Source organism: Dryobates pubescens, chromosome Z, assembly GCF_014839835.1.
Source record: "Dryobates pubescens isolate bDryPub1 chromosome Z, bDryPub1.pri, whole genome shotgun sequence".
NCBI lineage: Eukaryota > Metazoa > Chordata > Aves > Piciformes > Picidae > Dryobates > Dryobates pubescens.
In genome coordinates this window covers 40,674,210-40,688,715 of record NC_071657.1, presented here as the reverse complement: position 1 = coordinate 40,688,715, position 14,506 = coordinate 40,674,210, and the positions used below count along the sequence as shown (strand labels likewise).

General features: G+C 42.7%; 1 protein-coding gene across 2 annotated transcripts in view; it reads left to right on the top strand.

The window, feature by feature from the left end:
* The window catches only part of CPLX1 (complexin 1), a 125,384-nt gene extending 111,818 nt beyond the window's left edge, over positions 1-13,566 (top strand). For both annotated transcript variants that reach the window (XM_054178508.1, XM_054178507.1), the window contains exon 4: positions 11,595-13,566. In XM_054178508.1, coding sequence (XP_054034483.1) covers positions 11,595-11,792 — 198 coding nt within the window. In that variant the 3' untranslated portion in view covers positions 11,793-13,566. The remainder of the gene's footprint in view (positions 1-11,594) is intronic.
* The last annotated feature ends 940 nt before the right edge of the window (positions 13,567-14,506 follow it).

The window sequence follows — 14,506 nt, the reverse complement described above, 5'->3', positions numbered from 1 at the left end:
TAGTGAATTGGTCAAAATGAGAACAGAAAATTCAGTAGGTACTTAAAAAAATAAAGAACTTCACAATGAGCATCTACAAAGTTCAGAGTGAGAGGGAAATTAATTCTGCTGAGGAGGGAGCCCTTGGATTTTATCGCTGCCTATATCATTTTAGGGATAACCAGGTTAATGAAGCAGGTCTGCCTTAGCAAGTTTTAGCTGTAGCTCACTGTCTTTACCTGTGCTGGGGGTCAGTTCTTCAATAGTCAATGATGATCTCGAAGGAGGATGTCTCAGGTGCCTGCTTTAGGAGATGTATTGCTGTCCACAGTTTATGTTTCTCTCCACTGACTACAGAAGACCAGAACAGGTTCTTAACCTGCAGCCATCAAACTGAGCAAGGCGGGATGTCTCACGTAACTTGGCTCCCACAATTACTGGCTACAAGCTCTTCAGAATTTATAGGAAAGGAAGGAAAGGTGTGGGGTGGCCCTCTATGTTAGGGACTGTTACAAATGTGAATAATTATAGGGCTTCTCAGAAGCAACAATATTTCTTCTTCCAGTATCAGTTTCTCTTTCTTCACTCATTTGTGTTACCTTCTGTGTGTACTTACACAGTAGCAATTTTTAAAGTAATCTACTATTAACAAAAGAGGCACTTTCACTAACACAGTGAACACAGCAAACACTGGGATTTGAGAGAAGTTTTCTCCTTCCTTCTCAGCAGGAGCTGTTATGTGAAAAGATTGAAGGTTTTTGCAGCAATGTGTATAACTAGAGACTTTACTGAAATGTGATGAAGCTCTGGTCAAAACAAAGAAACAAATAAATAAACAAACCCCCCCAAAACCCACCACCAAAATACCCTACAGTCACAACCAACCAAACTAACAAAACAAAACAAAACAAAACAAAACAAAACAAAACAAAACAAAACAACAAACAAAACAACAATAACAACAGAAAAATAAACCCCAAGAAAAATAAACCCCAAACCAACAACAAACTCCCAGCTGACTGAAAAAAAGCTCAGGCACATTTCAGTGAAGAGTATTCTTAGTTGTTCTGGTTCATGAACTAACTTGTTCATATGAGGTATCCATAAATATTTTATGAAGGGACCATTACAGGAAGGTACTAAACAGTGATTTGGAGCATGAAACAGCTGCGTGTGTTTTTGAGGTGCATGGTCACATGCAAGTGCAGGCTCAATTACTGACATGTTTTCTTCCAACACTCCCTGCTGCTTCACATCATCCAGGGCTCAGTTTCGGTGTGACTGTAAGTTCTACCTCTCACCCTCCCTCCATGGGACTACTGTAAGTCTCATTAACGATGCTGAAGTGTTCAGAGATTACAAGAAGAGAGCCTAGCTTGAGGAGAGTAACATGATCATGGCTGGGTAACAAATGCCATAAGTGAGTACTCAGGAGTGCTGCTTTTTGAAATGAATAGTGCAAAACACCAACATGACATTGCAAAAGAACCTGTTCTGTTAGAAGAAAAGCACCCAATGAGGTTGAGATAAATAAAATGGGCTAGTGACTCTTACCCTGGCTCACTATCTGAAGGCTGAATGCCTCCTCATACCAGGAAGTTTAAGTTTCAGCTGTTCTTTTTCTGCACATCTGAATTGCTATGAAGTCCTGCATATATATGAGAGGGCAAGAAAAGCTACAGGTCACAACCAGGAGTTCAAGAACCTTTGAAAATTGTCATAGTAACTGTTCTCCTTTGAAAAGAGTCTTTTCCTTACTTTAGTAAGTAGAAGCTAGTGGGAGTGAGATGAAACTCCTTTGTCCTTTGCCCACAAAACAAAGGCTTGCCTATGGTAAATGTACAGTGGAGTCCCCAAGCTCTTCTATACAAGGTTTGTCTGTCCCTTGAGATGTGCAGCTCTTAGCTTGATTGAGTTGTGAGCTTCATGGGATCTGCCCCTGCTCACATATCTCTGACAATAGTAAACATCTGTTCTCTGACCACAGCCAGTCAACAGAACGGATGAGAAAAGGGCAACAGTTGTTTCTGTCTGGGAGAAATGTGAAACAAGTGCCTCATCCCTAGTGTGAGTTTTGGGCTATCAGCTCAATCTGGTTGCAATCTGGTGCAATAATGGGAGTTCTATTATGCAGTGGTTGTTCACAGTCCTCCAAATTTATGATAGTAACCCAGACTTGCAGCACTGTAGAGCCTGAGTGAGTCCCACTAGCACTGTAACACCATTAACACTATTCAATTGGTTTGTTAGGATGCATCAGATGTTCTCCCTTAACAACACTACAGACATGACTTCCGCAGTCCCTTCAGAGGCAAGAAAATGAACTTGAATTACAAAAAGGGGAGCGTGGTGCGCCAGACCAAAATTGCCTAGAGAAAGATAAGTGAATTGTCCTTCATTTTTTCATGTCCCTGTGAAGGATTACAACATGTGGTGTCCTTTGGTGGATACAAACTGGAAGCCATGAAGTTTCTCCTCAACATGAGGAAAATCTTCTTTACTGTAAGGGTGATGGAGCAATGGAACAGGCAGCCCAGTGAGTTTGTGGAGTCTCCTCTGGAGTCTTTCAAGACCCGCCTGAATGTGTTCCTGTGTGATCTGCCTTAGGTGATCTGGCTTTGGCAGATGTGGTTGGAATCAATGATCCCTGGAGGTCCCCTTCAACCTCCACCATTCTGTAATTCTATGTGAATAAACACTTCATTACTTGCTTCTTTTGGGTATCAAAATATTCTCATTTTGAAAGCATTTTGATGTCAGAGTTCTCCTCTCTGTTGCCAGCTAATGGGATTGAAAAGTACTTTTTTATGTCAGAAGGAAGTGTATGTCAAAGGGTTGAAACTAATTGATTAACTACTTTTGATTTATTGAATCTTGGCTCTGACCTTGTGGCAATGTCTTGGTCTCCACAGATGTACTGTAGGGATGAGTGTGCTAATTAGACCCGAGCCGTAACGGGGTGTAGCAGGATTTATTCTACACAGAAGAATCCCCAGGGAGTTGATGACAAAAATTAAATAGTCTCACAGCAAGAACTAAAGATAATCACCTAACTAACATTTCCTGAGCTCTTACTATTGCAGAATTGCATTGTCTTGTGCTGTCAGCAAAGTCAGCATTGAAAACCATGTAGGTTACTGAAGGAGAAAAAGGTCTTAGAGAAAAGTCTGAGGGAACTTAAAGTCCTGTCAAACTTGTCCTGTCAGTCCAGGGGAGTCACTAAGGACAGAATAACCATTCCAGAATTCCATACCATGAGTATGGAATGGAAGCAACTTACTATATTTCAGTGTGGTGTCTTCATAAGCAATGACTGTGTTTCAAAGCAGACTCACTACAGCTCTTTCTGAAGGGTAAATCTTACTTATGTTCTCTGTCCACCAAGACCTCATATAGGTCACACAGAAAGCTGGGGGGGAAAATGCAGATACATTTGAGTCTAGGGCACTATTTTTCCTCCATTCTGGTCTCCAGGATTCTCAACAGTGGTAATGAGTGCTCCTTTATATCTGAAACCGTTAGTTTGGTCTCCTCTAATACTTCAGGATTATTTTTTTTTTTGTTTGGTTTGGGTGTGTGTTGGGAGTTTGTTTTGGTTTGGTTTTCTTTTGTAACAAGTAATATTTGTGGTCTGTTGTCTTTGTTTATACAGACTTTCAGATGCAGAGAACCATTTAGGGTTCAGTCTCTGAATTTCATCTGACTTCAACCTTCAGTCTGCCAAAGTGTTTATGATAAGTAAGACAACGAAATTATGAACCCTGGCAAGTGCAAAGGTAGCAATGCAGGAAGATAATAATTCTAAGCCTCCTGATCCCTGTTCTTCAATGAACAAACATTTCTTTTGACAGTAATCTGCATCTTCACCATCCTTCACACTGTAAGACAGAGAACTACTCCTCATTCACTGGAGTACTTGTACTAGGTTTTTGTGAAAACACAGCCCAGACCTAGGCTGACTGGACTAGTGCTTCCAAATAAGATTAAATAATGCAAAACCAAAGTTTTAAAGGAAAAAAAAAAACAGGCAAGAAAAAAGAGCTGTTCGTAAATGTTAAACAGAGGCTATATAAAAGAAAGATTTGTATCTAGTCTACAGTATTGCAGCATCCCAGGGAATTATTTTTACCAGTCTTGTATTCAAAGGAAAGCTTTCATCTGGCAAAGCAAAAAAAAAAAAAATAAAAATGCAGGAAGCAGAAAGGAGGAAAGACAGCTTATACTCTGTGCTCTGATCTTGTAAAGTGCCCCCATAAAATAGATATATCCTATGTATTTATGCTGCCTGATGCAGAGGCATAGCATACACTCTTATAAACTTCTACAGAAAACTTCATTTGTGCCTTTCCAGGTCCCTGCCATTGGCTTCTGGGAAGTTTTTCTTGTCAAAAGTGAAATGTGCATGTTGAAAACACAAAAAATCATACCACACTCTGGCTTAGAGAGCATCTCTGGAAAATGCACCACTGCATTACTGCAAAATGCCTCTGTTCTCATGGGAACCATCTGCAGCTTGACCCCATCCTGGTTATTGTGGAATAAAACTAAAATTTCAGTGTAACCTATAAACTATTAAATTGTAATTGTTAGTGTGGAATATGTAGCTTTTCTTTCTTCTTATTCTGTCTCAGATGCTTTGAATAGAATTGACCCAGATTTTTGTAATTGAAGCTGCAAGTTAGGTTCTGGGGGAGAGATTTTCCAAAGGACCTAACACACTCATGAGTACAGTATGTACAGTACATATCTTAAGCCCTTTGGTCATGACTCAGTGTAGTGATTTCTGTCAACTCTCCAGGTACCTAAAGTCAGTATTTTGGAGCCTCTGATCCTATACTCTTCATGAGTCAGATATTTTCTGCTTGCTCTAGAGATTTCTTCTCTTGTTACAAGATAGGAGTGTTTGCTATTCAACAGTAATTTAGTTACCTCCATTACTGAAACCTTCTAAACCTCATTCCCTCTTGCTGAGGCTGACCATTATGTGGTAAAGCATTGTTTTAATATGGATGCTGTGTCCACAAGGGAAAGCAAATAAACATACTTGCAAACACAGAGGAAAAGAAAACATGTTTTCTGCTGATAATTCTAAAAAAGTAATATGTGATACCTATGCCTATTCCTTCTCATGGAATCTTGCTTCTCAAAGAGTAGCAAACTTGTTTGCAAATTGTAGTTTACACCACCTGAATGTAGTAATGGGATAGAGGCATTTTGACTGCAACAACTCAGAATACTCCAGGCACTTGAGCAGTGAGCAGAATGGCCAGTTTGCTTCAGGATTGAGACAGCATCCAAAGTGGGTTCAGTCAAAACATGCTTCCCATTTCTCTTTTCTAACCATGTATGTCTGGCTCTGCCTTGGTTGAGACCAATGGAAAGACTTTCCTTCACCTGAGTTTACAGCAAAATCACGGTGTTCTGCAAGCTCAAAGTAGGTGCAGCTCTGTTTTTCGCTTGCAGTTATTCAAACAGCAAGCAATCAGCATAAAGAGGCAAGGCTTGTCAAGTACAGATCTGCTCAGGAGAGCAGTACTTTAGCTTCCACTGTCTCCACTGTGAGGCATAAAAAAGCAGCTTTCATATCTATTGATTTGGGGAGCTCTACTCTTGGATGCTGGGGGCAGTAAGTGTTCCCACAGGAATGTGTTGCAATCCCACAGATAATCAGAATGGAAAAAAAGGTGCATGATTTTCAGGAAGTGATGTTGCCATGAGGGAAATGGAAGTAGCTGTCAGATTTCCCCAGTGCTACCAGAAGATGCAAATAGGAGGTCAATGGAGATCAGAGGAAACCTTCCACACCTGCATCTCATTGCAAGTGTAAAACTGCAAGCCTCTGTCTTTCTGTCATGAAAGCCTTCTGAAAGAAACAGAGGGTAAGACTGAAATACATGCTGGAAGACCCGGACCAAGACAGATGATGAATGAAGAGTGGCTATGATTTTGACAGACCTGAAAGCCTGATGTAGCAAAAAGGAGCAAGGCACATGCAGCCACAGAGTTTCTAGGGACGTAGGAGCCTTAGATGAAGCAAAGGACTGAAAAGATAGAAGCCATATCTACAAATAACCTCTGCTGAAAAACTAGCTGAAAAAACTCTTATGGTCCCCAAAGATATGGCTTGGGAGGGTCTGTTCCAGGACAGGCAAGGCATAAAGCAGAAACTGCTCACAGATCGATAGCTTTGCATTTGAAAAGCTTAATTGTCCTCATTTCTCTCTGTCTACCACCTCTCTCCTGAGTTGCCTTCTGATTTCCAGACTTTGCCCTGTTCCATTCCATTGTTAACAAGCCCTCTTCTACTGACGCAGTGGCAGGGTCCTAGTCTGCAGAGCTATGCAATAGCATGTGGTGGCAAGAACACTCAGACATGCACACCTCCAGGGAGTGGCGCAGAATGAGACCCTCAACATTCTCTCTCTTACCTTCTGTTGTCTACCACAGCTAGAAATTTGCATGGTTATCCATGTGGCAAGCTGTGATTCCTCATCATCCTGAGTGCCATCACATGGTACACACAAGACAACCATGCAATCAGGCCCGGTCACTGTGGATTTATGAAAGGCAGATTCTGCTTGACTAACCTGATCTCCTCCTGCAATAAAGTGACCTGTCTGGTGGATAAAGGAAGGGCCATGGACAGTGTCTAACTGGACTTTGGTAAAGCCTTTGACACTGTCTCACATAGCATTCTCCTTCAGAAACGCATGGCACAAGGCACTCTACACTGGATAAAAGACTTTCTGGCCAGGCCCAGGCCAGTGGTGGTGAATAGAGTTAAATCTGACTGGCACCCAGTCACAAGCAGTGTTCCCCAGGGTTCAGTACTGGGGTCTGTCCTCTTTAATATCTTTGCTAATGATTTGAATGAGGGGATTGAGTGCACTCTCAGTAAATTTGTAGATGACACCAAGCCAGGTGGGTATGTCATCCTGCTAGAGGGCAAGGAGGGTTTACAGTGGGATCTAAACAGATTAGACCAATTAATTAAGGTTAATTGTATGAGGTTCAACAAGGCCAGGTCCTCCACCTGGGTCACAACAACCCCATGGTAAGCTACAGACCTGGGCATGTGTGCTTAGAAAGCTGCAACTTGAAGTGGGGCCTGGGGCTATTGGTTGATAGTCAACTGAACATGAGTCAGCAGTGTGCTCAGGTGGCCAAGAAAGCCAATGGCCTCCTGGCTTGTATTAGAAATACTGTGGCCAGCCAGCAGGAACAGGGAGGTGAACACCCCCCTGTACTCAGCAGTGGTGAGGCCACACCTTGAGTATTCTATTCAGTTCTGGCCCTTGCTCTATGGAGACTGAGCTGCTGGAGTGTGTTCAGAGAAGGGCAAGGAGGCTTGTGAAGGGCCTGGAGCACATGGCCTGTGAGGAGTGGCTGAGGGAGCTGGGTTTATTCAGTCTGGGGAGTCTGAGTGGAGATCTTATTGATCTCTACAGCTGCCAGAGTTGAGGTTGGCGTGAAGAGAGGTCCAGCCTCTTTTCATTAATGACAAGTGACATGACTACAGGAAACAGTTTCAAGCTGCCCTAGGGGAGGTTCAGGCTGTCTCTGCTGACTGCGGGTAGGTCAGCTAGATGGCCTTTGGAGATCACTTGCAGCCTGGACCGTTCTATGGTTCTATGATTCTATGGATGTTAGGAAATATTTCTTCACTGAGAGAGTTATCAGACATTGGAATGACCAGGGCAGTGGTGGAGTCACCATCCCTGGAGGTGTTCAAGTGGCATGTGGATCTGGTGCTTAGGGGCACGGTTTAGTGTTGACACTTAAGTGCTGTGTCAAAAGATGGACTGGATGTTACAGATTTAGGGCTAGTGCCCTAGTGTCCTAATTGTAAATAAGAGTTTTCCAGAGAATTTGAAAGAGTCCAGGGGATGGACACAGTCCAAAGGGGCTGAACAGAATGTAAGAGATAAGTTTATCCCACTGTTCTGCAGAATTTCTATATAGTCTGAAAGCACAGCTTATTTGCTCTCTCTTGCTTTCTTCTTTCCTTCTGTCTCTGCCTCTGACCTTGCTTGCTTGGCTTGCTGGTTTCTGCTTGGGTTTTGGCAAGGAAGAGCAGTGACATCAGAGAAAGAGTAGAGTTTGTTGGCTGGTACAGCCCTCTGGGCTCTCTGTCCAGGGGTTCCAGGGGTGTGTTGTGCTGTTGTTGAATTATATATACATGTCTATATGTAAATATATTTTTGGGGTATATGTTTATTACCTTTTATGCCTTTATATTTAGTTTGCTTTTGTAAATAATAATGTCATGTAACTTCCCAATTCTGTGTAGCATGGTAATTTCCTCTTTGGGATAAATTCCAAACTGTTGTGTGATGCAAAACCAAACCCCTACACTGGATGATCTTTGAGGTCTCTTCCAACCAGATATATACTTTGATTTCTGGGGTTAACATGGCTGATCAGCTTCAGGCAGTCTGGGTAATTCTAACAGTACATGGCAAAGATTAATCTTCAATGAATAAATGGAGTGACACCTACAACTAGACCAGGTTTCTCAAGGCCCTGTCCAAGCTGGCCTTGAAGACCTCAAGTGAGTGGGCACCACGCTCTCTCTGGCAACATGTTTGGGTGTCTCACCACCCTCACTATAAAGAATTTCTTCCTAATATCTAGTCTAAATCTGTCTTCTTCCAGCTTAAAGCCTTTCCCTATCACAGTATCACCAAGGTTGGAAGAGACTTCAAAGATCATCTAGTCCAACCTGTCACCACAGACCTCATGAGTAGACCAAGGCACCGAGTGCCATATCCAGTCCCCTCTTGAACACCTCCAGGGATGGTGACTCCACCACCTCCCTGGGCAGCCCATTCCAATGATGAATGACTCTCTTGGTGAAGAACTTTCTCCTCACATCGAGCCCAAACTTCCCCTGGCGCAGCTTGAGACTGTGTCCCCTTGTTCTGGTGCTGGTTGCCTGGAAGAAGAGACCAACCCCTTCCTGGCTACAACCACCCTTCAGGTAGCTGTAGAGAGCAATGAGGTGACCCCTGAGCCTCCTCCTCTCCAGGCTAAACGATCCCAGCTCCCTCAGCCTCTCCTCATAGGCCTTGTGCTCAAGGCCTCTCACCAGCCTTGTTGCCCTTCTCTGGACACGTTCAAGTGTCTCGATGTCCTTCCTAAACTGAGGGGCCCAGAACTGGACACAGTACTCAAGGTGCGGCCTAACCAATGCAGAGTACAGGGCACAATGACCTCCCTGCTCCTGCTGGACACACTATTCCTAATGCAGGCCAGGATGCCATTGGCCTTCTTGGCCACCTGGGCACACTGCTGGCTCATGTTTAGGCGGGTGTCAATCAGCACCCCTAGGTCCCTCTCTGTTTGGCAGCTCTCCAGCCACTCTGACCCCAGCCTGTAGCTCTGCATGGGGTTGCCGTGGCCAAAGTGCAGCACCTGGCACTTGGACTTGTTGAATGCCATCCCATTGGACTCTGCCCATCTGTCCAGTCAATCATCCTATCACTACAAGCTGATGTAAAAAGTCCCTCCCCAGCTTTCCTGTAGGCCCCCTTCAGCTACTGGAAGGCCACTAAGATCTTCCTGGAGGCTTCTCTTCTCCAGACTGAACAGCGCTAATTCTTGCAGCCTGTCCCCATGGAAGAGGTGCTCCAGCCCTCTGGTCATCTTCATGGCCCTCCTCTGGACCCACTCCAACAGTTCAATAGTAACACTGAATTCTCAAAATGTATGCTTTATTATAAGAACTGCTTTGATGCAATGTCATCTTTCTCCAAAAGAAGAAAAATATTGTAAAAAAATTAATTTGTATTTGTGTGTTACATACATACTAGAGTGCAGCAGCTTGTTTCTATGTGTTGCAATATCACTACATGTAGGAACCAAGAAAAATTAATTTGGTATTTGTAGCAGTGTGCTGGAACAATAGAGTCTCTCTGCCCTTTTATAGTGAAAATTGTCTTTCCAGGCTACGTATTGCCCCACTCTGCAGGTGCCCCATAAGGCTGGCTGTATCTCGTAAGATCTAAGGCCTGAGAACAACCAATAGAGGCTTTGTGAGGAAGCCTGTCAGCTCAAGCTGAGAAATACAGTGATAATTCCTTCATAAAATATTTGAGCATTCCTCTGTCCTAGCGCACAGTAGGTCCTGACCGATTCTTTTTGTTCTACAGTTTCATGTGGCCTGGGTGGTTGTTGATCAGGGTCATGAGATGATCAACCCATCATGAGCTGATGCTTGCATTGAGATGAAGGATTTGAATGCTTGCAGGGGACCTGTGTGTTCTTATGGTTTGTGTTGTCTCCACTTCTGCTTTTCTCATCTTCTTGGCAAAGGAAGGCAAAGGCTGTGGATGAATTAAACTGGTAATCACCTGTAAATACTTACCTGAGACTTGAGAAAGAGGATCAGCCAGCCAGACTGTCCAGTGTATGTCATTCCCCCTGCAGCATTTGCTGGTCCTATGTTGGATCCTCTTTGTAGTGTTCAGCCCTGTAACTACAAGTTAATCAAATGTTTGCCTCAGATCTGAATGAAGACATCATTTCTCTTGGACATGTCTCCCACAAAATCTGAGGTGAATGGCATCCACTAGGAACAACAGTCATCAGACATATCCCTAATTGAACAGTTTGGCTTGAAGGAGCTGATTTAGAGAACTAGGGGGTTTAAAGTTGCTGGTTTCAACCTTGCAGGCTGTTATCTTAAATTTTAATGATGATGGAGAAATGAAGCAGAAATATTGCCTTTGCTCAGAAATGTTTAGGAATTCATTGTCAAATCCCAGAGCCCTTTGAAATCAGAAAGTCATAACAGTAGCAATTTTACTGGTAAACAATTTAGCCTATTATTAATGGGAAAAAATTAAGACAGAAAATAATTAAAAGAGCATCTACTTCATGTTTATTCAGCAGCTCCATACTATTGATACTAGAAAATACTAATTACTTTGTACTGACCCAGAGAAGTGCAGAGTTCAGTGTCGAAATACAAAGTTTCTCATGAATGTTTCTTTTCACTAAGACGACTTTCTGTCCCACTTACTCCAAGAGAAAAGGAGTGAGTTTGTGTAGTGTGTCTCCCACATAAGAATATCTAAACCCATCATTTTATCTGTAGTCTGCCTGTCTATCCTGTCCTGTTTGTTTTCTGGTACTGATATACTTTTTTCCCCTGAAATTTTACCACATCCATAAATCTTTACTACAAAATGCCACAGATGGAGTTTCAAAATTGTGGTGGATGATGGACCTGAGCATCAGACTTGTTAAAATAAGACAAGGAGGATCATAGCCAGTAGAATGTCACCCCAAAAGTTTACTAACATAGATTTTGTATCTTCTTTGCTAGCCCCATAGCTGTAGAATCCCAAATTTACTCCTATGCTTCTTTCATGTAATTGAGCTCATGTATTGAGCATCTGACCATCTTGTCTTGTGAGAGCCATCCATTCATTGGGCTTTACTTAGCAGGGAGTTGTTAGGTTGGATAATTGGGTATCTGTGTAAAAGAGCAAAATCACACTATTAACAGTGATGTTCATACTGCAGAATATGAGGCACCATGTGTGATGACTGGCTTCATCACTCATCCTACTCAGTGAGTGACTAACAATGTGTTATCTCTCCCCCTGCAGTATGGGATAAAGAAGAAAGAAGAGAAGGAGGCAGAGGCCCAGGCTTCACTGGAAGCTAATGCTGAAGGAAGTCTGACACGCCCAAAGAAGGCAATCCCTCCTGGCTGTGGGGATGAGGAGGAGGAGGAAGATGAGAGCATTCTAAACACAGTCATCAAATACCTACCGGGGCCCCTCCAGGACATGCTCAAGAAGTAATAGTGGCAGACTGTTAGATGGGCATACACAGTACTGCAAAGGATTTCTCTTTTGCCCAATGGGGATTTACAGACTTGCCATCGATCATGCAGGCTCCATCACTTCTGCCCTCTACTGCTCCCTTTGCTTCCCACTCCCTTCTGATTGCCTTTTAACCTTCCCCTTCCTCCACTGCAAGACTCATCCATTCCTTTTTTTTGTACATAGTCACATCCAGTAGATGCCTCTGGATGGATGTAAAGATTAAAAAGCTGCAGACTACACAACTTTTATTATAAGCCATAGTACTATGTATGTTAAATAAGGCAACTCTGCATTATTAAGGGTAGACAAGGAACAGCCTCATGTACATTTCTGTCCAAAGCAGAAGGAGTGCTCAAAAAGTGTGAACAATGGCCTCTTTAGCTTTCTTTAATTCTCCTTTTATTATTTTTGAAAATAATTATTAGTCATTATTTTTAACATTCTTGTTGATTGACTCACACTAGCCATTTATTGTTGAAAACATTTGTCTTTGTAAGGGATATCTACATTTTCCCCTGGAAACAGAGTTTTTCTGTTTTAATTCCATCAGTGGCATAAATAGCTGACCACTCAGGAATGAGGAAGAAGTGAGTCATCTTCCCTTAGATATTTGTAGAAGGTATATGCCTCAGAATCTGAGCAAGAGTCATGTTACTTTGGGAATGAGCCATAAACTTAACTGAAAGAGCACATTTGATTACAGAGTTGCTATGTAGAGAGTTGAAAGCACTGAAGAGTGCATGATGCCCTGAGAGAGGACCTCCCCAACCACGCTGAAGGTAGTGACAAAGCGCATGAACTGCTCTGGTTAGCTAACCTTCCTCTTTCTGCCCAGTACCATATTCAGCTGTCCCATTCCCAGCAGTGCTTGCAGGATGGACCTTCGGTTTCCATTTGTTTGTTGCGGCTGTGTCCTGCTCACACTTCATGAAGTGTGTGAGAGAGTGCTGTGTCCTAAATGTTAGCCAAGGTTCTGGAGATCCAGGTTAAGGCAGTGATGTTGTGAACCCTGTGCCTTTTAGCAGCATCCCTCATAACAGGAAAAAAATACTGTAAAAGAGAAGAAATTTATTTATTTTGCCCTCCTCACCCAGTTCTTATTCAGGTGTGATGGTCTTCACAAGTAACTTCAACCATAAGTTTCTACTGAATGCTAGGTGGAAGTTGAGGAAGCTTGAGTGATCTACAATTCAGAACCAGTGTCTAAAGATACAAGTTATTTCACTTTGCGTCTACAAACAAGTCATACTCATTTAAGTATAGGCTGCCAAGAGCTTCCCAGAGAAAAGAGAGGGTAAGTTTTACTCTTTCAGATAATGTCAGTGATTTTTTTCCCTAACTTTTGTTTAAAGTAAGATGTATGTTTCCCCCCTAAGACTTTAATGACCCAGAGCACTCTTTATCTCTGCAGTATTGAGCAATTTACCATTTTCTAGGAAGAGTGTCCTACTCGCCCCATATAAATTCAGCAACTAGTAATTTCAGTCTATTTAAGTAAGCCTCAGAGAACTGAAAATTCGCCATCACAGAAGCAGCAGCTTTTTTTTAATGCACTGCCACAGAGGGAACTAAATCCAACACCCCTGAAAATTAAAAGGCAGAAGCTGCCTCTTTTCTTCAGCCACTCATTGGTAGCCAGATTTTCTAGCCCAGATCATACTGACACTCTGACACCGATGCTTTTGAAATCACATGAGTAATCTCTCTGGTCTGTGTCCTCTAACATGTAAGTAGAACCCACAGAAGTACATCCCTGGTAAAACATCTGCTCATGCTTCCCCCAAGCCTTGCACTGAAGAGCTCTGCAAACAAAGAAAGAAAGTGGATGAGCTCATTTCACGTTGCTTAGGCATTTCTCTGCCACTTGCTTATTGGCCTTTTCCTAGCTCCCTTCCTCAGATAGCCAACTACTGGTTTTGACATAGAATCAGAATTTTCTGCCTTGTATCTTCCTTGCAGAATGGTATTGCCAATTATTTATATGGGTTTTGTCTCCCTGCTAGCTTGATGTGCTTGTGTGTGCACATGTGAGGAAGACAAGGAAAAGAAGAAAGGGACAAGATAGAGAAAGGAATGTGTTTGGTGGGGGGTTGTTTGTTCGTTTTAGTTTAGTTTGGTTTTGGTTTTCTTGTGGGTGAACATGTGGATCCAAACCTCACAGGTGTCTGTAAGAGCTCTGTGGTGAATTTGTTAGGCCTGATGCCTAACAGGCTTACAGAGCAGCAGGAAAAGAGAAGGTGGTTTAGTAAACATTAGTAAATACAATAAATAATAAAAGCATTATTAAATAATGTTTACTAACTCTTTTTCATTTTGGGAACTTCCTAGCCAAGCCATATCAGCACTTCTGCAGCCTCAGCTCTCCACACCCACAGCAGTCCTTCCTTGCCATCTTTCATGGATGGCAGAGAGGTCAGCCAGGTGTGAGCTGATAGTGCACATTTTAATTTCCTTTTTTCTTTCAAAGAGCATCACAGAAGATCTACCATAGGCGCTGAACAGATTTTGTTTGGTTTTGCCTCACATAACTTTTGGCAACTTGGCATGGGTTCTGGACCTCTTCTAAACTCATTCCTCTGTCCCTGAAGTGCCTAAACCGTGCTGAACAGACTCCAGAGCAGGCACTTTCCTCTTTCTTCTGTCCATCCTTTTCCTTTCCCACTCTCAGCTGGCAGCATGAGACATAGACA